This window comes from Thunnus thynnus, chromosome 2, assembly GCF_963924715.1.
Source record: "Thunnus thynnus chromosome 2, fThuThy2.1, whole genome shotgun sequence".
Classification (NCBI taxonomy): domain Eukaryota; kingdom Metazoa; phylum Chordata; class Actinopteri; order Scombriformes; family Scombridae; genus Thunnus; species Thunnus thynnus.
Genome location: NC_089518.1, coordinates 4,352,179 through 4,378,998, shown reverse-complemented (window position 1 = coordinate 4,378,998; position 26,820 = coordinate 4,352,179). Strand labels below are relative to the sequence as shown.

General features: G+C 39.5%; 1 protein-coding gene across 1 annotated transcript in view; it reads left to right on the top strand.

Moving 5' to 3' along the window:
• Positions 1 to 25,531, top strand: part of arid3c (AT rich interactive domain 3C (BRIGHT-like)) — a 135,682-nt gene extending 110,151 nt beyond the window's left edge. Inside the window, exons 4-8 of the mRNA XM_067600116.1 lie at positions 6,158 to 6,341; positions 8,858 to 9,102; positions 19,595 to 19,897; positions 22,217 to 22,306; positions 24,285 to 25,531. Of these exons, the coding sequence (XP_067456217.1) occupies positions 6,158 to 6,341; positions 8,858 to 9,102; positions 19,595 to 19,897; positions 22,217 to 22,306; positions 24,285 to 24,454 (992 nt within the window). The 3' untranslated portion in view covers positions 24,455 to 25,531. The remainder of the gene's footprint in view (positions 1 to 6,157; positions 6,342 to 8,857; positions 9,103 to 19,594; positions 19,898 to 22,216; positions 22,307 to 24,284) is intronic.
• The last annotated feature ends 1,289 nt before the right edge of the window (positions 25,532 to 26,820 follow it).

Genomic DNA, 26,820 nt, shown 5'->3' with positions numbered 1-26,820 from the left:
CATCTTTAAATATCACCTTCAAAATTTTAATTTTCTGGGGTTAAATCTCTAGGAGGAGATCGTTAAAATACAATGCCTGTCAATGGTTCCACTTTGTGAAAAAAATGCAAATTTGATTCACAATGGCTGACTTCCTGTTGGACTTTGGTTATGGCTCCAAAAGGCTTTTTTAAGTCTGGAGATGTTACATCTGTCTACCAAATTTCATACATCAATGAAAAATTTAAAGGTGGGGGCTTTCACTTTGAAATATTCTAGGGGGCGCCCTTGAGCCATTTTGCCACAGCCATGCCCACGACACATATCCAATATCAATGTTCATAAAATGAAAATTGATGCACAAAATCCAAAATGGCTGACTTTCTGTTCAGTTAAAAAAATTCAAAAAAGTCACTACAGAAATTTACAATTTTTGCAAGTTCTGACATGTGTGCCAATTTTCATGTTATTATTATTATAATTAATAATAATAACATTATTATTATTATTATTATTATTATTATTATTATTATTATTATTATTATTATTATTATTAATATTATTATTATTATTATTAATAATAATAATAATAATAATAATAATAATAATAATAATAATAATAATAATAATGAAGGGCCTGATGAAGTAAGCAACAACTTGGACCAGCTCATTCTCATTTTAGTGAGAAGTTGCTCCTCCTAGAACAGAAAAATAACAGTAGATGGGGTATCAGTCATGATGTGACTGTTCCATATTGCATACAGTTTCTTCATCAGTCATTACAGAATTCAATGTTTCCACTATCAGTTACATGACTCAAATAAAATAAAATAAAAATTATTTGAATAAGTTCCACACCGTGATGTGTACAGATTTATAATTTGGGTAAAAGGGGGCACTACTATCAGATTAGTACTCAGTATCAGCAGAAACCCTGAGTGAAGGTATCAGACTGGTTATTTAGAGGGAAAAATTGGAACTTTGTTCCCAGATATCAGAAATTACTTTGATTAGCTCAGTGTTATTGTAACTACTAGAAATGATGGGCAAAACTATGGAAAAGGACCCAAATTGAGTGTAGACATTTCTCCTTAACACATGGTCCACTTACTAGTTTTTTTGAGACACACCTAATGGTTTTCATCAGCGAATGTAGGTTTTGCAAATCCCATTAGTTTCACTAGTAAGTACACTAAAATAGTGGATGGTCTCTGTATCATCCATCTGTTCATTAAATTATTTAATTCATAATCAGTGAGTTTTAAAATAATTGGCCACTCACTGTGTATTTTTGCAAAACAGCAGGGATGTCATTATAAGCTACGAGTATTTGGGGGTCTTAGGGTTTTGCTTTTTTTAATGCAGTGTTCTTTCTTGCTTTATTTATGAATAGTTAGCCTAATAATCATATCAGCAATAGTATGTGAAAATAGTAGGTAGAAATTTAAGCAAGAAATCATATTGAAAAGGTGCATGAAATGATGAACTAATTTATCAATGTATGCCTGAATTTGTTCAGACACAAAGTGCAAAGCATTGAGACACAGCTTTTTTGATGTTTTGGTGTATGCCAAAAAAAAAACGAAATATTGAATTGAATAATTAAATGAATGGATGATACACGGAGCTTGGACATTTAGCTGAGATTTTTTGCAAAAAAGACCCACATTGTAATAAACCAGAATTATTCTTTAAAGTCTAACTGGAATCTACATAGAAACCGAGACCTTAGCGGCATGTAAGTGCTATTCAGGCACTCTATCCGTTCTGACCTGATCTGCATTCAGCGTCTGTCAACAGAAGCAGCCGTCTGTCAGCTGCAGCTCCTGGGGAGCTGAGAGGACAGCTGCCAGTGCTGACTGACAGCAGAAATTCACTGAACCAAAATAGTTTTCATGTCAGCGCCACTGGAAGAAATCGACAGTGTTTGTATTTATTGATTATTGATTGAATATATTCTTCTAGATGAGATGTCCATGATTCTGTAGTGTGTTCTGCCCTGTTTTCTACTACAAAGAGGTACCGTGATGCAGTGCAGTATTTCACTGACATATTTTCTTTTCTCAGAGGAACCTTAAAGTCTTGAATCACGCAGCAGATGGTCAGAACACCTTTGTGTTGTTTTTTTCAGTCCTGGAAGCAACTACATGGAATACTCATTGAGAGATTCCATCAAAAGCAGAGCAGACAATGGCTGTGATAGTCTCCTTTGTGTGTTGATAAATACCCACAGTGATTTATTGTTGCCCCAGGGCTGTTCTTATTAATTGATTATTATCTGAGGACTACCATCAGCACTTTTTCTCAAACGAGTCAACTTTTGTTCCCCACCTAATTGCTTAAGAATACTATGTGGCAGAAGAAAAGGCAACTTGAGAGTTACCTTAAAAAATGACTCAGTCTTCGATCGCTATGACACTAAATATTCCCCCTTACTTTCCTGCTGCCTCCGGCTTTCACCTTTAAGTTGACTTCCCTTATTTTTATGCTTTTCCCTGTTTTGTAGCCGTCTTCACACAGCTAGCACAGGAAAAGTTGCTTTATAGGTTCTGCAACTGCAGGGACATGTGTTCATTTTCTGTCATTTTTGTCAGCATTTATTTAAGCGACTTATCTCCATCCAGAGGAAACCGTGCTGGGCAGACACTAATTAAGTAGTGGATTATACATAGAGCTGGGTCAGTACTTTTTGGGTACTCACTAAAATGTGTCTGGTACACTAAGGATCAAAAACTGTCAAGTATTGGAAGGTGACATCAAATGTCAGGTTAGATTCAAGATCTTCTCTTATTCTTCGATCAAAGACTTCTTGATGTGAATCACAAGATGAACAGTTTTACACTATAATTTCCTTTATGGCTGCTTGTGTTTAGACAACATTTAATATGAACTTTCGATTCTTTTGTTCAATAAAAAAATATTTCATAGAAAAATATTTCCCAAAGTAAGATATGGCAAAAAAATGTATTGCAGCACTTGCACAATGCTGACTATCTTCAAAATGTGTTAACAATTGTTTTGTTGGTGGATAAAATATAGTATAACTAGCATAAATGTCTTAGAATAAAATTTTCTGTACACTGCATTCCTACTGCTGGTGTCTATCAGTAACACTTAATCTTTAGAAGCACTGTGAGAATAATACTTTATTTTTCTTTCTTATAGGCTTGTTAAAGATTAAGTCTAGCATTGTTATACCTTTTTCTTACATTAAACAAATCCCATGAAAAGACCCAAACCAGCAATATGTTAGTCCATCTCTTAATACTTTCTAACTTCCCTGCTCTCTCTGTGACACTGCCCGTTGGTTCTTACTGAAGATCCTAATCTTAAAAAAAACAACTCACAAATATATAGTTTTAAAAAAGGTCAAGTAATTTCCTTAAACAGCTGGTCACTGTAACAAACATGTTTTAACAAACGTCACTCAAACAGGAGGAAATGGTGCATTTGTTGGGGACTACTTTCAACAGCGGATGAATCCACATTTGATTTAGTGAGTATTTCTTGCAGCAGGATGATGTGTGTGTGATTTAGTCAGACTAAACTACAATGTGTGTGTTCATGGTGTGAAGGAACATGTCACCCAATGCAACAGGGTAACTCACTGATGTGTCTAATCATTTTTGGACGACAAGAGAAATAAGATATACTGTATCAGACTTTGATGTACACACAAGTTGATAGTAGGTCAGTTCATGTAGGTTTTCTTATGGGATCTGTCGACAAATAAATGAATATAGAATTCACCAGACTTACAAGACTTTAAAGGTTTTGGGCCACTTAAATTCTGTTTGGATGCCTGAAACGGAGGGTTCATATCCCGCTGATGTTTGACAAGCTGTGAGTTACATCCTCCTCCTCCTCATCTTCATTTAGGGAGTTGAACATAAGTAGATAAACAGTTGTTTCCCCTGCGACGCTGCATTAATCGTTCATTTCATGGGTTAAAAGAGCAAAGTCAATGAGGAGGAGAAATTCTCATCCCATTATTGACTCGGAGGTGCAAAGTGAACGCATCAGCGATGAAGCCAAGCATAAAGATGATTACCACACTACTAGAGCCCCTGATTCTCTGCATTGTTCCAATTACAAACTGCTCTTCTCTTAGCAGCTGAGGTATTAACTGAAGACAACTATTAGACTCGGAGCAAAGTGGATTTCTTCCAACTTGTCCACCATAGCTCATTGTCATAATGATACATGGCCTGATGAGATAGTTTGTGCTGACAAAAGAGCTCCATCCTCACTCTTTTATTCCTTATATCTCTTTCAGAGAATCAGAGGGACAAATACATCACCCTTGGTATTGAAAGCACATAAATCTTGTTTTAAGAGGCTTGTCTTGCCTCAGATTCTGTCAGACAAAGGCTGAGGCTTTTATTTATTGCCTCAATCCTTGTTTGGTTGGCTATTGTGTCATAATAACAGTTTTATAGATCAGCATGGATTCACATTATAATCAGTTGTAATAAAGATAAAGCTGGAGGGGGAGGGTCTCACTGTAGAAGTCATTTTAAATTTCCACATCTATGATCATACATTACATATACTATGAAAACTACAAATGTTCGTTCCATACTATATGGAAAGTGACAGCCCTAATTTTATCAACAATAATACAAATATCTGTTTTAATCACATGGCAAAGAAAGTGCTTCATGCTTACAGTTCGACTCAGTTTGAAGTTCAGGGTAAAGGATCTGGTTAAAATTTGGTTAAATATAAAGATAAACAGTGTTAGTTTAATGTTTTCCTTCATCATATGCACAACACAGGGTGCACAGTGAAATGTAAAGTGACACACATCACAATACTGTGCCAAGGACATCATAAATCCCGTACAACATAAAAGACAACAAAAACAGGATGTGCCAACACCCTGCAAAGTAAAGGTATAAAAAAAAGGTTTAAACAATATGCCAAGGAGGATGTGCTAATCAGCAGTCTTTCCTTACCAAAGCTATGTTATCTTACATGTTCTGTGCTGACAATTGGTCTCAAACAATGTGCAAAAGAAGTTAAAATAAATACTGTACACAAAGAATATGTACATCAAGTGTGCAGTGAAGGGTGTAGGGGAGATGGTGTGTGGGTTCCCAAGAGTTCACAGTTCAGATGGTTTCGGGGAAGAAGCTTTCCTGTGTCTTTGTGGTGCTGATCAGTGCTGTTGCCTGTGAAAGCTCATTTATTACCTGCTGAAGTCATTTTTTGTCTAAATCAAGCCACTCCTGCACTTTCTCCTCCAAAGAGCAATGTTCAGGAGCTACAGCTCCAGACTTACTGCTGGCATTGTCTTTTGAGGAGAGAGGACCATCAATCTTTTGTTTTAATAGTGTCTCATTCGTTCACATGCCAGCACCGCAAAATGAAGCCGTAATTACTGACCTTAATTGATGTGGTTTTACCACCTCAGACGATACTTCAGAGCTGTCCTCCCCCCTCACTGTATAGGCCCCACTGCTGTTGTTTGCACTATATTTCTGCAGCTATTGATCGCTATTATGGTAAATCCGATGGGCACAATGGAACTCTATCAGCGAAATGCAGGTTAATTATCTCAGGGTCAACCACTTTGGAATCTTCACAAAGAGCTGGCTGTTCTCTCTTTATTGCCGAACATTAAATTGCAAATACAAATTATTATCTGAGCCCCTTTATTTTGCTAATAAGGGTCCAGGATAGCAGTCATTAAATAGAAGATGACCTCCCATTTTCCACAGACTGTATTTGTAAAGTTTTAAACAAGTCAAGACTAATTTATCTGGGGTTTTTTCATATAAATTGCTTTTTTTTTTAATTTCATGCCTTATATGTTCATTTTATTAGGAGCAGCTTCTCAGTTTGTCATCTTACATTATTAAATAAGATGAAAGTGTTTTGTCACTGCATATTTTCACATATACAAAGTTCAGTCCAAGAGATATTTATTAAAGATATTTATTTCATCATGTCATAGAAATAATACATTTCTTATAAATATAGCAGTTTCCAGTGGATGTACGGATAAGACATTAGCAAGTTTTTTTTTAAAGTTATATTTCCTGCTGTTAAGAGAGCTGTCAGACATTTGACTGGCTCGAGATAAATTGGCTATATAAGAAGGTGCAGAAGCCTATTGATGGGAGGAACCAAAGTTAATGGAATTGATTGTGGATATTGTGTTTGCTTTCTGCAGGGACTCCAGTGAATCGGATTCCTATCATGGCCAAGCAGGTGTTGGATCTCTACATGCTCTACAAGCTCGTCACTGAAAAAGGCGGCTTAGTGGAAGTCATCAATAAGAAAATATGGCGTGAGATCACCAAAGGCCTTAACCTCCCTACCTCCATTACCAGTGCTGCTTTCACTCTCCGAACACAGTGAGTAGGAGCAGAGATGATAAACCCAGATGACTGAAAACCTGCACTCACTCGGGCCAGCCACCAATGTTCTGTGTGTCCAAGATGGATGACATACTGTACTTGTTGTTTATATTGTAAGCAGTCGGTGATTTTTAGGCCAGGTGTCTGTGATTAAACATGACCATCTCTTTTCTTTAAATGCCTATCAAAAGCTTAATGTTTGACTACAACTGTCCAGACAGGTGAAAAGCAGAGTCATCTGTATTTCCTGCAGCTGAGGTATATGTGTGGTCTTAAGCTGCCAGTCCCTGCTGTGATTCATGCTAATTATAGTATTCTAGATGGCTCTGCGTTTAAGCTGTAGTCCCAGTGTTGTTCGACTGCAGTTTGTTTGCACATGATGCAGCAATCTCCCGTCTGAACAGAGTGGTGGAAAACATTATTATTAATTATTATTCAATGAGAGATTTCTGTCAGCAGGTGATATTTTTTGATCTAGTATTTCCTAAAGGTCAACTTTTCTGGAACTAAGGAAAGCAGACTTGCTTAAGCTGAATGACAATGATTTTTTTGTCAATATCCACATGGTTTTTATGTGTATGTGGATTTCAAATTCTTGAAAACACATGGCAATTATTAAAGGAATGTAATGTAAAAATGTAAAAAGCAGATATTAGCATTCCAGCTAATGAAACAGCTAGCTGCCTCCATCAACCAGTACACATTTCGCAACAAAACACCCCCGTAATGACAAGTCGCCCTCTGCTGAGCATACACAGCTAAAACAACATTATTTCCTCAACAAAAGAGCAGAAAGCGAGCACCAGAGAGATAGCAGAACATAGTTTACCCCCTTTTGTTTTCCCTGTTGGTAGTTCAAAGGCCATAATAAGCAAACATTTCACAACAAAACCGCATCGCGTTGCTCCCCGACAACAGCTCGTTGCTGCCCGGACACAGCTCACTGAGCCTAACGGTGTTTAGTTAACACAGTTGGTAAAAATAAAACTTGGCGGTTTGTGAGTCGGGATTAACTCATATTTGTGTGAGTTGGTTGGTGTGGATTGGCTCTCACCGGTCAGCTGCCACAGTGCAGCAGGAGCCTGTGCGTGTGTTTGTTTGAGTGTGAGCGAGCAAGTGCTCGTACATACAACGGGGGGAGGGGCTGACTGACTGGGAGTGAGAGATGCTTTACGGTGCAAGACATAAAGTTAGAGATCTTTTATGTAATTATGAGAGGTGTACGTGAGAAAAAAGACATCACCTGTAATAGTATCACGCTGCGAGCACGCAAGCGCGAATACCAAGATGTTGACTGCAGCTCATTTAATGGCCACAGATGTCACTAATGAGAAGGAATTTCTGATTCCTACATCCAGAACCTTTAATTCAAAATCAGTTATATGAGTAGTTGTCAGTGGGCTATACTGTCATGAGTCACAGTGTAGACGCACAGGTGGTGGTGGGAGTTCACAGCACAGGCTCCTCTGACTGTTAGCAGATCACTGGCAGTGGCCAGCAGCGGAGCACCAGCAGCTCAGCTGTCACAGGCTGGACCAGGAGGAATATATTATCAATAAGTGTGTTCTGGTCTCAAACGGCCTGACCAATCAGCTCTGCTCCTTTCTCTCCCTTTCAAAATAATACACTCCCTGCCATAGTGTATAAGCTTTTCTGCAATGAAAAAGATTATCCAGACTGGCTTCCATCAAGAGGAAACTGACATTCTCATCCAGGAGGGGTACATAGCCACAAGGTGTTAATATACGACACTTATATATTTACATATCCTTACATATATGACAATTATTAATATATGACACCTCAGATATGAACATATGATAATCAAAGCAGTTTTGTCGATTTTTGGATGAATTCAGGTTTCAAGAGAATGTCCAGCCACCTTGTCCTCTAAGTAATACATAGACTGGATGGTGATAATACACAGCAATACTGTATATATAAGACACTTCCACCTCTGAACACCTCTGAAAAGTCAACAGACTCACTATTAAACCAAGAACACTTCTGACTATCTGTGGACATTTGTAACAGCATCAAACTTTAGAAGACTTTAGCAAGCATCATTGACTGTTGACAGACTCATTATTTGCTGTGTTGTTCAGACCACTGGTAAATGAAAGTGCCCCTACACTACATTTATATTTATAGGGTTATTAATTAGTCAAACGACTAATTAAAAAATGACTGTTTTAATGCCATAACCAATTGTATGTACAAACATTGCAGTCATCAAATATGATGTCAGAAGTGACTTGCTCCAGAGTCTTTTTGTTTAAAAGGAGACATGGCATGCAGCTGTCACTCTGCTAGAAGCCCTCGCTGTGGTTTTAATTCAAGTGGAAATTAAACCATTGAAATGATTTAATAGTAAAAATATGCAGTCTGATTTTATTTCATTATGTGACTTTTTCAATCCTCCTCCCATCTGGCGGAGATTGATTGATTGACTAATGGATGATCAATGTGTCAAAAAGCCAAGTAAATCATTGAATTCTTTTTATTCCCTGCAGGTATATGAAGTACCTCTACCCGTATGAATGTGAAAAGCGGGGACTAAGCTCCCCTGGTGAGCTTCAGGCAGCTATTGACAGCAACCGGCGGGAAGGCCGTCGGCAGAGCTACGGCTCTGCCATCTTCAACTACTCTCCTGTGGGCACCCCCACCCTCCTGTCTTCACCAAAGATACAGATGTCCCACCTACCTATGCCCACTCATAACAGTGGCCATATCTCCCAGGTGCCTGTGATCAAGAAAGGTAAGATAAGACCATACAAGAAACAAGGATAATATAAGACAAAACAATATAAGACACAAGACTTGAAGACATGAAAATAAAACAATAAATATAAAACAAGACAAAGTCTGAAATATTATTTTAAATTGCAGCGAGAACCAGGCTTTTATTTGTACAGAGCTGAGTCATGTGATACTCACTACTCTCACTTTCTCTTTTTAACACAAATATTGTTTTCCTTCCCAATTAGCAGCAGCTGGATTTGCAAAATCACAACATCACAAGATCACGCAAGAATCCATCTTGTCAGGTTTCAAGTTATGTGCTATGAAGATCTTGTGAATTCAGGTGCCTCACTAAGTAAGACGGTGGTGATAGACAGGTTGTTCACCCAATAACCTGCCAAGTCATTTTTGAAGGTGCCTGCCCTTTTCCAAATGGTTTCCAAGGATGAGTTCTCTGATGGTTCTGTGCAGGGTCCAAAATTAACACTCACCATTCGCCAAATGCAGGTAAATTTAGTCTTTGGGATTAAATTATGGAGACCACCTGCCACTCTGGCCAGTGGAAAAAATGAATTTCCTACATGCACTGGAGAAAGCTGCTAGTTCACTGTGTTTGTTTGTGGGGGTAGATAACTGGTTCACACTCCAGCATAGTAGATGGCGGTGATGCACCTTAAAGCTGGTTGCTGCCCGCCATTAAATGGAAAAAAAGAAGAGGATAGTATTGCACACCCAGCGGCAGACCGAGGAGACAGCCATCAACCAGGGTGAGTCTGAAACGGCGGCAGGAGCAGGACAGCTGATTGGGCTTGTCAGGTGTACATCTTTCAAGCGTTATCCTCTGCCCCCTTTTTAGAAGTGGCGAATTTACAACTCACAGCAACTTAATGCGATATAGTCTCTGGTTTTTGTTTGACATCTAGTGGTGGAAAAAATGTAGTTGCACATTTCCGATTTGTCGTTAGCATAGTTATTACGCATTAGCTCGGAGGGCTAACTTGGCTTGTTAACTACATTACGTGAATGTTGCTGTTACTCTGAACGAACCCCGTTCAAAAATCTGGCAGCTCAAGAAAGTGTTGCTTTTGCCACACATATAATGAACAAGCAGTAAATAATTTAAAGTATTTTGCTAATCATGATACTTCTAGTAAACTTGGCATTCAATTGAGACGCAAATTAGTTCTTAATTAAATTATCACTGAAACTCATGCCAATGGATTTTCTGATTGTTTGTGCTGCTGTAGTCTTTATATTAATGTGATGGCATTTAATTCCAACTTGGGCACATTTACATACTGAAGTGCATCTTTGCACACTACTATAATATTGATTGACAATCATATATGAGACCAAGATAACATGATAAATAGTATTAATAGCAAATTGCAATAGTAAAAAGCAATTTATTATTTTGGTTGGTAAAAAATCAGTAAATAAAAAATATTTTTTTTCATTTACCAGCCACCATGGCTGGAGAGCCAAAAAGTTAATTTTGGACCCTGGTTCTGTGTAACAAACCATCTGGCACGTCAGGTTACCGATGTTTCACATTAACACCCCTCCTTTCCTGTTTGCCAATTTTTTAATGCTGACATTTATTTTAGAATTTACAATATATGACAAGATAAGACAAGCTCTGATAAGATCAGAGACAAATACATATATACATATATATATCAAAACTTGAGCAAATAAAACCAAAACTATGGCTAAATACCATTAGAGGGAAGTAAAAAAAAACCCTTAACAAACATTGTTTGTGAAGTTTGAATTACAGTTGTACCTTTTTGGCAAATAGAAATCTGGTGAACAAGTGTGGAGTTTGTCTGATGAAACATCAGAAACAAACAAATTGTTGGAGGAAAATTTAAGTTAATTTTAGTCATGATGCAGTCATCAGGCCAGATCCCGAAAAAAACATTCTTTTTCTGTCCCTCTGAAGTATGATTCATTCCTCCGTCGTGAATAGTGTGTCAAAGAAGAGATTGCACATGATATATTACACAGATTACAACATCTTTTTGAGAAATTGTTGCATGATTACCTGGCCACTTAAGGAGAAGTCAGTGTGTTTTTATGTCAGAAATTGATTTCACAATAGCTGCCCCATTTCCATCCAGTCATACTCATGTAACTTGTGGGCAGTATGGTCATTCTCCCCAAAGAGGAAACATCTTGCAGGACTTCCTTATATCAGCACTAGCAATTTCTGAGTCACACTAATGCACCACAAAGAGCACTAGAGCTCTTTGATTATGGGTCCTCAAGGAAAAAAAGCAGCTCACTGATCTGTGTAGCAGCTTCTTTTTACATCAGCCATGTCTAAAGCACATGCAAAGCTACTGTAGCTAAAATATTAGTGTTGTTTTATAAGGATAAAGCATTCGTTTATTTTCATTAGCAGCTTCAATAACTTAAATGTGATTTGTACCTTTACCTGCCTGTGCCTTGGAGGGACACAAATATTATATAGATATATATGTATATACATATATATACACACGCACACACACACACACACACACAAACATACAGTACTGTGCAAAAGTTTTAGGCACTAAAAGTAAAGTGAGAATGCTTACAAAAATGTTGCTATAAATTGTTTTAATTTATCAATTAACTTCTTACAAAGTTGAGTAAACAGCAGAAACATAAATGAAATCAATATTTGCTGTGAGCAGCTTTGCCTTTAAAACAGCAGCAGTTCTCCTCGGTTCACTTTAACACAGTTTTTCATGGTAATTTGCAGGTAGGTTGTTGTATCCTGGAGAAAGAATGTTCTTCTGTGGATTTATTATTTAGGCCATCTCAGATGCTTCTACATGTAATCCCAGATTGACTCCATGATGTTGAGATCAGGGCTCTGTGGGGGCCAAACCATACCATCTGTTGCAGGCCTCAAAAAATAGTTCTTTATGACTCTAGTGCTGTATATATGTATGTATGTATATATGTATATATGTATGTATATATGTATATATGTATGTCTATATATATGTGTATATATACACACACACACACACACACACACACACACACACACACATATATATATGTGTGTGTGTGTGTGTGTGTGTGTGTATATATATATGTGTGTGTGTGTGTATATATATATATATATACATACACACATATATATATAGTGTAATTAGAAAGTATTCAGACCCTCTCACTTTTTTCACATTTTGTTATGTCGCAGCCTTATGCTAAAATCGTTTAAATTCATTTTCCCCTCATCAATCGACATTCAGTACCCCATAATGATAAAGTGAAAACATTTAAGAATTTTTTACAAATTTATTAAAAAGGAAAAACTGAAATATCACAGTGACATAAGTATTCAGATCCTTTGTTATGACACTTGAAATTAAGCCCAGGTGCCTCCCATTTCTCTTGAACATCTTTGAGATGTTTGTGCACCTTGATTGGAGTCAGGATTGTGTTGAGGCACAGATGTGAGGAAGGCTACAAAAAAAATCTGCTGCACTGACGGTTCCCAAGAGCACAGCAGCCCCCATAATTCTTAAATGGAAGAAGTTTAGAACAACCAGGACTCTTCCTAGAGCTGGCCACCCAACCAAACTGAGCAATCAGGGGAGAAGGGCCGTGGTAAGAGAAGTGACCCTCTGGCTGAGCTCCAGAGATCCTGTGTGGATATGGGAGAAACTTCCAGAAGGACAACCATCACTGCAACACTCCACCCATCTGGGCTTTATGGCAGAGTAGCCAGATGGAAGCCTCTCCTCAGTGACAGACACAGGAAAGCCTGCTTGGAGTTTGCAAAAAAGCACCTAAAGGACTCTCAGACTGTGAAAAACAAGATTCTCTGGTCTGATGAAACCAAGACTGAATTGTTTGGCCTCAATTCTAAGCATCAAGTCTGGAGGAAACCAGGCAGCACTCATCATCTGCCCAATACCATCCCAACAGTGAAGCATGGTGGTGACAGCATCATGCTGTGGGGGTGTTTTCGAAATCCAAATCCAAGTGCGCAAAGCTTGTCGCATCATACCCAAGAAAACTCTAGGCTGCCAAAGATGCTTCAACTTAGTACTGAGTAAAGGGTCTGAATACTTATGTGAAAGATAAAGGGTAAAAGATACTGTTGCATCAGTAAATAGCTCTAGAGAATAAACACAAATCTTAAGATAATGGAGGTTTTGAAAAACAATTAATGGTGACAGAGCTGGTACTTATCAAATTTGAAGTGAAAGGTAAAAATACACTGTTTTTAAACTTAAAATTCAAAGCTATTTTTCACACTTCCTTAGACTTGAAAATATTAAAATACTAAAAAGATCTCAGGAGGTCTCAGGTTGGTTAAAAGTAGCCTGTCAGGGTCCTCAAGACAGAGCCAAGGACACACCTTCTGATATGACTTGGAATGTCTGTACAATATATCATTGTTCATGATTAATACTGTAGAAATATATACAGTGTATGTACTGTATATATGTATATGATTCGGAATAGGCCAATTCAATAACTCAGTAGTTGCAGCTGCTGCTTTCATGTTCTTTCAAGTTTTTCTCTAAACACATTTGATAAGATGTTACACCACATTTTTGTTGTAAATCTCAGTGGTGAAAATGACAAGAATAAAGCTGACATTCATCTTGTTTTCAGTATTCCATATCTATCATCACCTTCTTGAATGTAAACTGGTGAGCTAAAAGAAATAAATTACTACAGGTCCATCAAATCCTTTACACAAAAATCCCTCCCTGTCACACACTCTCTCTCTCTCTCTCTCTCTCTCTCTCTCTCACACACACACACACACACACACACACACACACACACGCACACACACACACACACATTCAAGCGATAATAAGTTAAAAATTAAGGACCACTGAACCATTTTCCTCAAGTGAACATAAAACTTGTCTGATCCCCCACAGACCCCTGAAAGAGTTCAGATTACCAATCAGGGTGTAGAAAGTGTGCTCCACTCTTAGATGAGCTACAGCCAAACCCTTCAGACTCTGCACCACATCAGTCCAGCCCTGCCCTAACATCTGATTCTTCCTGGTCCTTCAGATTGCTAATTTAGCAGTTGCAAACAAAAAATTTATCAGAACAAAGTAAATGTTTTTCTTACTGTGTATTTAGGCCAAAAAACAAACAAAGGGACAGAAAATTTCTCCCTGAAAGTTTCCACCCATTCCTGCAGTATGCTAAATAAGCCCACTAATCGGGGACAAAGGACCAATAAATGTTCTAAAGTTTCCCTTTGTACACAGAAAGGACATCCCTCCCCAGTGCTTGGATCAAGGTGAGCTCTGTGCCTGTTTGTGGCTATTGCTCCATGTATAATCCTCCACTGGAGTCAGCCATCCATTTCTCAACAGGAGGCTTATACAGGAACCTCCACCTGACTTTAGGGGTACAGTCTGAAGCCAAAACCTCATTCCACCTTGACTCCCTGACTTCAACCAGAGAGTGAACGTTCAGCACCTTCACTCAGCTGCAATAAAGCTGCTTCTTCCCACAAGAGCTGAAGCTACAGAGCACTGGTGTTTTCGGGGAAAGAAGCAGTCCACTCTCCTCTCATCACTCCTCCACAGGTCAGCTAGAGAACAATTTATAGCAAACACTCTCAGTGGCACAGACAGGGACTGCCAGACTTTCTCCACAATCCTCCTCAGCACTCTGGAGGACCTGATGTTAGTGATGCCTCCAAGCGTTTCCATTGATGCTCTTGTGAGATGGCCCCCTCTGTGCCATCTGTAGTCTGAAGGCTGCGGTTCTGGACAGAATGTCTTTAAGTCCTTGTCCTCCCTCTGCCACAGGGAGATACAGAACCGATGCTCTCAGCAAGTGCTGACCCGACCAGAAGAAGTTCACCAGGAGCTGCTGTACCCCTTTCACAAGGCCTGGCAGTGGCACTAAAACAATAAGTTTGTGCCATAGAGATGAGGTGACCAGGTTATTGACTATCAGAGCTCTTCCCCTGTGGGACAGCTGGGTTAGCAACCATTTCCATTTAGACAACTTGGCTTCTACCTTTCCCAGCACTCCCTCCCAGTTCTACCTTTGAAAGTCCTCACTTCCTACATATACCCCTATTTCCCCACCTAAGGTTCCCAGGAAGACCAGTCGTTAACCCCAATTAACCCTGGCTGAAGAAGCTTTCTCATATAAGGCCAGGCTTTTTTTAATTCTTGGACATCTGCCTGATCCTGGATAAACACATTAACATCTCAGCATATGCTGATACAACAACAGGAGGGCTCTGAGTCTACTCCTCAACCTGCACAGAAGAGGCTCAATGGCGATGCTGTGAAGCTGGCCTGAGATGGGGCAGCCCTGTCTGATCCCTGTACGAACTGGCACAGGACAGCTCAGCCCTCCCCCCACCTTCGCTACACAAAAAGCACCACTATATAACAACTTTACCCAGGACAGGAACCCCTCCCCAACACGAAATGCCTGCAAAGTAGAAAAAAGAAAAGCATGATCTACACGATCAAAAGCCCTCTCTTGGTCAATGGCTATAATACCAACATTAATATTATATATTAAACACATCCCTCATTAGAAATCAAACATAGACCTGTCTGGAACACAGTAAGACTGATCTGCACCAATCAACAATTTTCAATCTGTTTGATAAAACTTTTAAGGTCTGTGCATAAAAGAGCTACTGGTCTCCAGTTTTTTAAAAGGACTAAATCTCCCTTCTTAGATAGCAGAGAGAGAACTGCATGCCTACAGGAAGCTGGAAGTATCTCTTTTTTAAAACACCCTTAAAAAATTTCCAGAAGGTCCTGCCGCAAAACACTCCAGAAGTGTTTAAAAAAATCTGATGGTAAACTTAAGGTGTCCTGATCCTCTGAACTCAGCTGAGGAAGCCCCTGCAGAAGCTCCGCAGCAGCATGCACAAGGCTGTCTGCCTTGAACAAGTCTGTGTAGAAGTCCACTGCATGCTTCTTCATCTCAGCTGGATCTGTGGTCACCTTTCTATCAGGGAGAGGAAGACACATCATTTGTTTCCTCTGAACAAATGACTTATCTAAATTTGAAGAAGAAAGTGGTTGGTGCATCCATGTCCTCTAGTCTGGTGAAGCATGCTTGGGCTAATGCTCCTTTGGCTCTCTCTTGAAGGAAGGAATTCTTCCTGCAAGCCATAGTTCTGCTGACCAGTTGTGAGACAAAGGTGTTTTCCAGGTCTCTTATCTCTTTCTCTAACTCCTGCACAGTTCTCTTGATGTTAACTGTGAAATTGGATACATTGTTGACAAAAAACCCTAATTTGAGCCTTTCCTACCTCCCACCGAGTAAAGGAAAGAAAATTATCTTTCCTAGATCTCCAGTAAGCCCAAAACAATTTGAAATTTTCACAAAAGTTAAGATCATGTAATGGTTTAATGTTAAAATGCCAAAAAGATTTTGGTTTTCAAGTGAAGGATAGAATCAGCTCCATTAAAACTAAATGATGGTCCGTAAAAGCAATGGAGAGGATCTGACAACTCTAACAGTAAAGGAACCAGATACATAAAATCTGTCTAATCTAGCTGCACTAACTCTACCATCTGATATTTTGACCCAAGTGCACTGTCTGACTGAAGGGTGTTTCATCCTCCACACATCAACCAAATCAGTTTTCTTTAAGACATCAGACAGAGGATGACTGAAGCTGTGGCTCCTCCCATGTCCTATCAAAAGTAAAATCAGTACAACAATTCCAGTCTCCAGCTGGTACAATACACTATGTTGGATCAATGCTACTTAATTTTCTTTTTATATTTTAAAAATCCTTTCACACTCAGAGCCTTGGTTTGGTGCATAAACATTAATAAAACTAAAGATAAACTCCTGTATTTCAGCTTTCACCGTAAGGACTCTGCCCTTCACCATCTCTGTGCTGGATATAATGTTCACATTTGAAGTACAGGAAAATAAAACTTCTACTTCATTTATGCTATCACTGTTTTTCCTGTTGAAAAACTATATCTAGTCTTTTTTGCTTGATTATTTCTCTTATTAAGGCTCTTTTTTCTACCTCTCTGCCCCCTTTCATATTTCATGAGGCCTGCATATAAGGAGAAGAGAGACAGACCAGTAAGAAACCAGACAGAAAAAAACAGCAGAGCTGAAACATCCAGTGTTGTATGATCATGGTACCTTTATTTTGAGAGTTTCATTTTCTTTACCATTTTAGCTTTAGTCACTTTTACATCTTTCCTTAGACCAGTGACATGTTTCTTGAGACGTTAACATTTCTTTCCATCCAGTAACCATCTAACCCAACAACTCTCTGAAGTGAAGTGTAGTAACTGACTGAATGAATTTGTCAACATCAGGAAAGTAATCTTTGACATTAACTTTTTTACAAAATGTGTCATCCAGAGAGCCATTTATCTCCTCTAATGAATACAAGTCTACATTCTGAGAGACGCTGTCCACTACAGAACCACTATCAGATTCAGATTCACACTCCATGTCAGTCACATGGCAACCAGCAGGCTTCATTACCTGCTCGTCCGGCTCACTGTCCAGTCTGACCTGCAGCAACTCAGCCTCCTGTACAGCAGAACACTCCGCATCCTGCTCTGACCTCCCCATGTCATCCTCCCTCTGCCCTGTCCTGACCACAGGTTCAGCCTCCACCTCCCCTGCTGAATTATCTTTAGACCCGGAGCTGCCAACACCATCAGCTCCAGATACAGAGCCACCAACACCAACATCCCCAGCCACGGAGCTGCCAGTATCGGTGGCCCCAGACACAAACCCACCAGCCTCACTCCGCACAGGAGGAGCAACCTCAGGTGGCGTTAGCTGTCTACTGTTCCTCTCCCCGCTGTCGGTCACAGACAAGCAACCCGCTTGTGACCCACATCTCCACACTCAAAACACTTAATGTTCCCAGAACTAGCATACACCATGTAGAACCCCTCCTCATGCCTAACACGGAAGAGACATCCAATGTTTGAGTTGGAGAGTCCAAAAACACAAACACTTGTCTCCGTAGAGATTTAACATGCTTCAGCCTGGCGTCCTTACAACCCAGAGTCACCGTCCAGAATCTGCTCACAAACCTCCCGAAGCGCTTCAATTCTTGCTCCCGCGCCTCATTGGAAATAAACGGAGGGACCCCAGACATGGTGACCCAGATGGAAGGCACTTGGATAAACTCATCATTTAAGTACAAGCCACTCTCTACGCACTGATTGCCAAACTCCTGCTCCTTCAAAAATACAACCACCGCTTTATTCATGCTTGAGGCACAAGAGATGTTTCTGTGCCCCACTTGTTCTCCTACCGCCGACAGCACCTGCTCCACTGTGGTACTGGGCTGCGGCACCACCCTCATTCCATGCCTCAGAGACAGGGATGGTGTCTCAGAGGATGCAATCCCCATCAGAACAGCCACCAAACACACACCAAACCATACTACCAGCAACTGAGAGAGAGAGAGAGGAAGAGAGAGAGAGAGAATAAGGGCCATGTGAAAAATGTATTAGAGTTCTGAGTTTAAAGTCAGAAGTCTGAGATTTAACTCAAATTCTGACTTTATTCTCAGAGAAATGGCTGACCAATCTGTTTTCACGTCACCTTTTAGTAATAGCTCAGCTCGCTCAAGTTTTTTCACATGGTGTGCTCTAAAAAATGCAAAAACTTTTAATGAAGAATGGACAGACTCTTGGGTTACTTCCCACAGGCAGTTCAAAACCAATATGTCTCATGTAAGCACAAAACTTTTGAGCAAATATATCCACTCAAATGATCTGAACTGAAGCCACAGAAAATAAACGATCTAAGAGCCCAATATGATCGATCTGATTTATTTTAGGATGGATATTTTTTCAAAAGCTCTCTGTTATGCATTTTATATTTAAATGCAGCTCTCATTATACTTGAAATGAGAAAAGATTCACTATTACAGTACTTAACATCTGTGTATAATAGAATGTTAGTTTCTTTCATGTTGTTGGTGCTCTTCCACACCTCACATCATCACATCAACTGTATTAATGTTTCTATGCGTTGAAGCAGCAACACTGGAGGCCAAGCATGTTTGGAACAGGCACTGCAATAGTCTTCAGAAGTTTGATAAATACGACCCAGATAGCAGCTAACATTGTCTGCCTCATAAGATAAATATAACATTGTTTCATTTAAGTAATCTAGTTTAATAAAATGCTTAGAAAAGACTCACAGCTAAAGATAGAATATTCACACAAAATATATAAATATGATGAAAAAATGTAAAGTGATTGAGGATGTAAAAGAGCTGGAATAGCAGTATAAAAGAGATGGAGAATTTAAATATTTACAGTAAATATATCGTATAGTATATTAGTGCTGCTGTAAAACAATGAGAGCAATATGAGCTAATGAAAAAGACAAACTTTTCAGCATTTATACACCATTATCCACACTACCAGGCTTATTTATGGAAGTGACAGGAGTTTTCATATACAGTGTATTTTAGACATGTATAAGCATACAGACGTGTTCAGAGACATGTGTCACCTAAATAGTCTTTTTCTCTCCAGAGGAGCCAATGATGGCCAGCTGCCTGCCCAGTCGGATGGCCCTCCCCATGTCTCCCAGTGGCCATCATGCTGCAGCCGTGGCTGCCCATGCAGCAGCGGCTCAGGCTGCAGCACAGGCTGCAGCTGCCGTCCAGGTGGCAGCTCTGGAGCAGCTCAGAGAGAAGCTGGAAAGTGGTGAACCACCAGAGAAGAAGATGATGATGGTGGCAGAGGAGCAGCAGAGGCTCATGCAACAAGCGCTGCAGCAGAACCTGCTGGCAATGGCCACTCAGCTGCCCCTCAACATCAAACTCAACAACAGAGGTAAGGTAATTCAAGGGGCTTTGATAAGACTGATCTGAGTTGTTCTGAGATGTTCTCACTGTGTTCTCTGGAGTCCCCTCCTTCTTTTAAAAACACATCAGTGAGCCACACTGTTGCAATGGGGGAGATGTTCCTTCATTACCATCAGCACACACAATGTCGTTTATTTTGGGTTCCACACACACTGCCCTGCTGCCATAAATACTCACTACGGCACCAAATGTATATTATTCCACTGCTGAAAATAGACCCCAGCAATTGCACTATTTCTTCCTGTTTGAGTAATGTTTGTTAAAAAGTCGTTTACGTCTATTCACACCTGGCATTAACATACGCCTCCACATGCGTCTTGAGTGACCACTTCTGATCGGATCTCACTTCCTCGCTCTATATGCAAATAAATTATTTCCATTTGCAAAGCCCAAACTCATTTGTTTTGAACCAGCGAGTGGGTCTGAGCGGGAGGAGGAGCAGGGGTCTGTGTATCTTCTGTCCAAAGCTGTGTTCAACTTGTTTGATAACAGGATAAACAAATATACAATGCCCATCCTATCAATTTACTCTAGCGCCTTGTCTATATATATATATATATATATATATATATATATATATATATATATATATTTATATATATATATATATATGTGTGTGTGTGTACATATATATATATATGCAAATATAGAGTTATATGCGCATTTACACATGAGGCACAGCAGCATAATTTCATTGATTATTTAAATCTCCAGACATGCCAACAGGATTGGTCAGGATCTAATGTTAATTAATGTTCTGTGTTCTTCTACACATCCAATAAGTCAGCAGCCGTCCTCCTGATAAATCCTGAGCTCATTTTATGTCGAGCAGCGCAGCAAAACTAAAACCTGTAGTTATCAACTTGACAGGACAGAAGGAAACTATCCAGCAATGTTTAGCTTCTGAAATATTTTTTTTAGACAGGCAAGCAAAAAACAAGTTATTTCCTGGTTTTGATTTAATTTCTCTTCTAGTTGATTTGATGAGGAAAACCAGTTACGAGAACAAGAAAAACAGGAAAAAATGGGAAGTGGATTACTTTTTTTTTTTTTTTAATTCACATGAAAAACAGAAAAACAAAATAATTCATTTCTTTATCCTGTTATCAAACAAGTTGAACACAGCTTTGGACCAGGAGGCAGCAATGCGACTCCTGTGCCTAAGCTGCAGGAAAATAGAGGACGTCAGTTGAGTAGGTGGTCCTTCAGTGTGGCCCAGGATGCGTTGCGTTTACTCTGCTAAATGAATGTGGCCACATGTGCTCCAAATGTGGTCTGAAAGTTATCAGATCTCAGTGTCTCCTCAATGCGTCTTGGGTGCGTTCACACCTGTACTTAGGGCTGTCCACTTGTGGTCGGATCACCCGAGACACATGTTAATGCCAGGTGTAAACAGGGCCAATGTGTCTACCAATGGGTGATGTGTCAACAGCAGCTAATGGCCCTTCCAGTGAGGCTGTCTGAGATCCCACTGAGAAACGCCTGAACCATTAATGTGCACATAGTTCATCATGTAACATGTATGATTTGAGCTCAGTTCCACAGATGTTATGAAGAAATAGTTCTTCACCACAGGCAGAAGCCGGCTTGTCATGAGTAAAAATGCTCATCTGGCCCAGCTTTGGCTTCAGCCAGCATAGCTCATGACAAACCATAAGTCACATATGACTTAATGATAGAGGCTAAAGGAAGAATAAGGGGCCTATCTGCTCAAGTGTGATATCATTTCTGTCTGCATCACTGCCTCTCTCATATTAGTCATAATAGTGGGCTTTGCACTTGATACGTGATGGAAAAATGAGTGAGAATCTTTCTCAGGTCCCACGCTGGTTGTCTGGCTCTGGCCCTCACATATAAACACTGTCATTTAAAGATTACATCCAAACACTATTATTTGTCTCTACCCAGATGCACTTAGATGGATAAAATTTTGTTTACAGATGGTTTGATATCACAGCAGCTCCCTGAGATCACTGTGTGTGCAGTGTTAGTCTGTTTTCTTAAGACATTTCCATTATTTCAGAACCAGTCACATTTATTCAAGCAAGTTTTCCAGCTGCGTGTGTGCTGTGATAGGGTTCATCTATAACTGACATGAACAAATGGCTGTAACATCTTTTGACAGTTCTTTCTCCCCAGAACTCTTTAATAAAGCTCTCCTTATCCTGTCACTCTCTGAATTATCACCAATACTCCACCGGGGCGCTCTACTTGCTTCTTCTGTTCCCTTTCTAAATGCTCATATTGAGTTTTTCTCTCTCTCGTTCTCTGCCTCCTCTCTTGACAGATGATAGACAAGAGACCGCATTGAACCTGTCTACCAACGGCATTAGCAGCATCAACATGTCAATAGAAATAAATGGAGTTGTCTACACAGGTAAATAGAGGGGCCGTTTGCTGATGTAATTGCAGGCAGGAAATTCAATAAGTTATAGCAGCACCCTGGTGCTTAGTCCTCTACGCAATTTGATGTCTTTGCTATAAAATCCATCGTAATGAAGTGGCAGTCCAATAGAGTTAAAAAAGTTAAATATCTCAAAATTGGGCTTGTGGATTCGAGGTCGATGGGGCTTATTGTCTTATGTGCCTGCCTAGTGTGCGTGTGTGTGTGTGTGTGTGTGTGTGTAAATGGAGGTAGCTTGTGTCTTGAGGTAATTACTGCCTTTCTACTTTAACATAGGCAATTCATGTCAGGGTATAAGTCTGGTGGCCGTCAACTTCATATCTGAGCTCCCACTCTGAGAGCCAGTGTTCAGCAGTAGAGTGTTGATTTGATCTAGCTCATCCTGCCACCGACTGAAACTCACTTTAATCTGTCTTTATTTTGAGTTCTGCAGATAAGTATGCTGAAATATAACTCAGGACTGTTGACTGTCTATTATTTATATAATACAGGGTTAAATACAATGGTACAAATATCAATATAAGTTTTTAATGGAATTAATAGGTTGTAATTTTACATTTCACATTTTTTAAGATCATATTTATTGTTGATTATGTCTTTAGTAGCAGCTTTGAAAAAGCTAAATAGATAGCTATGTATAGTTAAGTAAACTGTAACTGTAAAACTCGATGGCCAACACAGTCATGTCAAGTGAAGTCAAATTTATTTATAAAGCCCAAATCACAAATTCGTCTCAGAGGGATTTACAGTCTGTACCAGGACAGACAGACATGAAATACATCTCATAGTATATGAGAAGTAGATCTATAATACTGAAAGAGAATCTGTGGCACATAGTGGCATATAGTTTTAAAATATATTGTAATAATGTCTTATACATTATACTAACCTGCTGAACATACCTGCAGAGGAGAGGACGGATTTTCTTTAAGCTGTAGTTATAGTATTAGTTTTGATATTATTACATTTTGTCACATGCTGAGAATTCTAGCATCTTTCAAATTATTCTGACAGCATGCATTTCTGTTTGTAGAAAAATAAGAAATAAGACAAGGGGTGCGGTATTGTGTTTTTACTTAAAGCTTATTCATCTCAGTGTCCCTGAGTCAGACCCATGGGGTGAAGGGGAAGGGGTATTTTTTGATACCAGTGCTGGGGGGGAATCAGTTAGAACTTTTCAAATCCTGCACATAGTGACTTTAAAGAGCAACTTAACTTTAAATCCACTGTATATACTATCAACTGATTCTGGTCCCGGTCAGTTCTTTGCCTTTTTCCAGAGCAAATCCGGAAATTCTGTCCTCTAGACTGAAAAACAAAAATCTGTGAAAAATCAGTTACGTTGCCTTCTACACCGCCAAAGTACAAGGGAACATAACGTTCACTAATCATGACATATAAAACAGAAATCAACTGTCGGCGGTGTGGAGAGTTCTATTTCATCCCACCTGACTGCCACAGATGGTAAAAATCCAGATGTTACATACTGCCACAGAACAATAGCTCATACATAGAACTATAGTTACATATGTAACTAATTTAGAAAATCCAATCTGAAGATAATTAAAGAGATTGTGGACTGTCAATTACGAATAAGTGAAACGCAAGCTGCCGGTGTCGACAGATGTATTGATTAAAACGGAGACGGACACATCAAGTGTGGTAGGTTCAAAATAAATCGGTGTTAAGTTGCCCTTTAATTACAAATATTTTTGAAAAACGTGCAGCAGACATTGTTTGACAACAATCAAACTCAAATCTGTTCATAAGTAGGTTTTCATACGAAATTAAAATGAACCTAAACCAATGACTGCCTAGAAGGTATGAAAAAGTGATGTCATTTGTAGTACACAGACTAAAACACATAAAAACACTGGCATGGTCCTTTAAGAAGTGATGCCAGGACAGCATGGAGTTTAAGGCTGAGTTTGACTTGATGTTTGCTCCTCAGGTGTCCTGTTTGCTCGGCAGTCGGCCATAGCAGGGATGACGGGACACCGTGGGAAACACAGCAACTGTCAGACTCAGGGAAAGACCAGTCCCACACAGCTCCAACCATCCTGCTCCTCTTCTTCATCCTCCTCCTCCTCACTGCACGGACACAGAAATTCCTCCCCGTGAGTTTCTAGTCCATCCTCACCTCCTTCTCCTCCTCCCACCCCATCAGGGAGGAGTCGGACACACGATCATCAATACACTCCAGTTGTTTTTGAAGGAGGCTTTCTCTTCATCAGAATTCTTGTAGGTCAGCTAACATCAAGTTGAAAAGCAACAAACTTGTATTCACAGATTAAATACTTTGGGAAGAGATCTGCTCCTGCCCCATTACCCCTGCTCCTCCTGGTCCTAATTAGCAGTGTGTTTCGAGGACATTCGACCTTTGTGTGTTATCATTGTCTCTCATGTCCTCAGAGACACCTGTTCAGTGTGGAACAGCTCAAAAGCATGATCGCTACTCAACTTGAGGTGCAACATGGACGAAGCCAAATGAAGATTCCCACTTGTGCACCAGAAAAAATAAGGTGGCTGAACAGCTAACCTTCTGCAAGGAATCACAGTTGATCTGTTTGTAGGCTTTATAACAGACCTCAGAAACTCACTACTTATAACTAATACCAAAGAAGAAAACAGATCTATGCTTGTTCAACACATTCAGCATTTACAGTGAACTTTAGCACCAATGATCAAACCTGAAGAATATAGCAAGAATACAAACAGACAAAGCACATCTGAGGAGGAAATCACTGTCTAGACTGCATAACAGTTTGTTCTCATCAGAGACTTGTGACAGTATCTCTCCACCATATCAGACGTTCCACTGGACAGTTAGTTGATAATGTGTCAACATATAGGCAGCAACATGGCTAGACAGTGATGTATCTGTGGATCCACGCAGTGACATTAGAAGTGAAAGTGAAGTGTTTAATGTGGATTTTTGTAGTATGGTTTAGTGACAGTAAATTGTGTTCTCTTAAACACAGTCAGCTCAGTCCACAGAAGACAAGCAGCTGCTTTTTGTTTTGTTAGCCTGATAACTAGTCAGCAGGCCAACTGAACCAAGGACGTCTGGTTTAAGTTAACACACAGCGCTATCCACTAGTAGCAAACACAGTGTCCCAATCCATATTGTATACTAATACTATATATATGTTACCAGGATCTGATTAACCTGTTAAAGGCCAGAGGCAAAAATGAGCTCTTGCCCCCCCCCCCCCCCCCCCCCCCCCCCCCCACCAGCCCATTAGTTAACCCTACCCCAGGTCTGCTGTGTGTCAGTTACTTTCTGATGATTTGACTATTCAAGGATCTGCACCATGTAAGGATATCAAGTCAAATATGAAATGTATTGAACCTACATTTTGACACAGGGCCCTTATGGGTAGTTGCCAGCTCCACACACTAAACACAGACTAAATATGAACATTGGAAGAAGAAATTGAAGAAAATTAGTAAAATGACGTCAATTGTGAGCCTAGAACACCATGTGAGATTTCAAGTTAGAACACTTCATCAAAGATTTATTACTTACCACCAACTGACATGTTTCCACATCTCTCCAGCCATGGATGTACATATTATGAGAACTGGATACCAGACACCATCTGAATGAAAACTGCTCATACTGCATATATGCCAATGACATTTTCTCTCTTCCTGGTTTGCTTTCGTGTGGTGCGCTCCAATGCACATGTGTATTAGTGTCTCTTGCTGGCCCCTGACCTGTTCTATCAACTTTACATTCAGATGATGTCACACGCAAAAAAATGTTTTTCTGGTCTCTGGGAGTTTTACAGGTATTACAATTTCATGGTTTGATTTTTAAGAAAATACAAGGTAGTAATTGGCATTGTTTGGCAATTTAGGCCTTTCAACAGTTTCCCAGACATCTCTTTTATTTTGTCTGCAGGGAAAATGCTTCTTTTTTAATGTAGTACAGAGGTTGGCCACTGGGACAAACTGGCAGCAAGGCTCATTGCCTCTTCTGTTATGCTGCGTATTAAAAACTGCACTTCACACAGTTAGGATGAGTATATAATATGAATTTGGGACACGGTTATTAGCTTTTCATATGTTAGCCAGTTAGATGTAGCATAAACAACTTTATGACAGGCTAATATTAGCCAAACAGAGCATTCTTCACATGTATTACTGATGAAATAATCTGTTCCTGGTTACAAACTGCCCAAAAATGATCAATGTTATGTTAAGACAGCCATGGTGTTCATGTAAAAAAAACAAAAAACAAAAACAAAAGAGCTGTTCATAGCTCCTGCATAATGGCCATTAGAGGGAGTATGACATCACTTGGAAGCCCTTATGGAAGGCAGCTGAGGACATTAATTTATTCTTTTTTCTAGGTTTTCTAGGTTTTCTTCAAAATAAGTCTCATGTGATTTTGACATGAGATTACGAGAACACATTGTTGTGATCATAAAATGAATTATTTGTTGAGTGAAGATCACAAAATATGAATACATAATTATTTT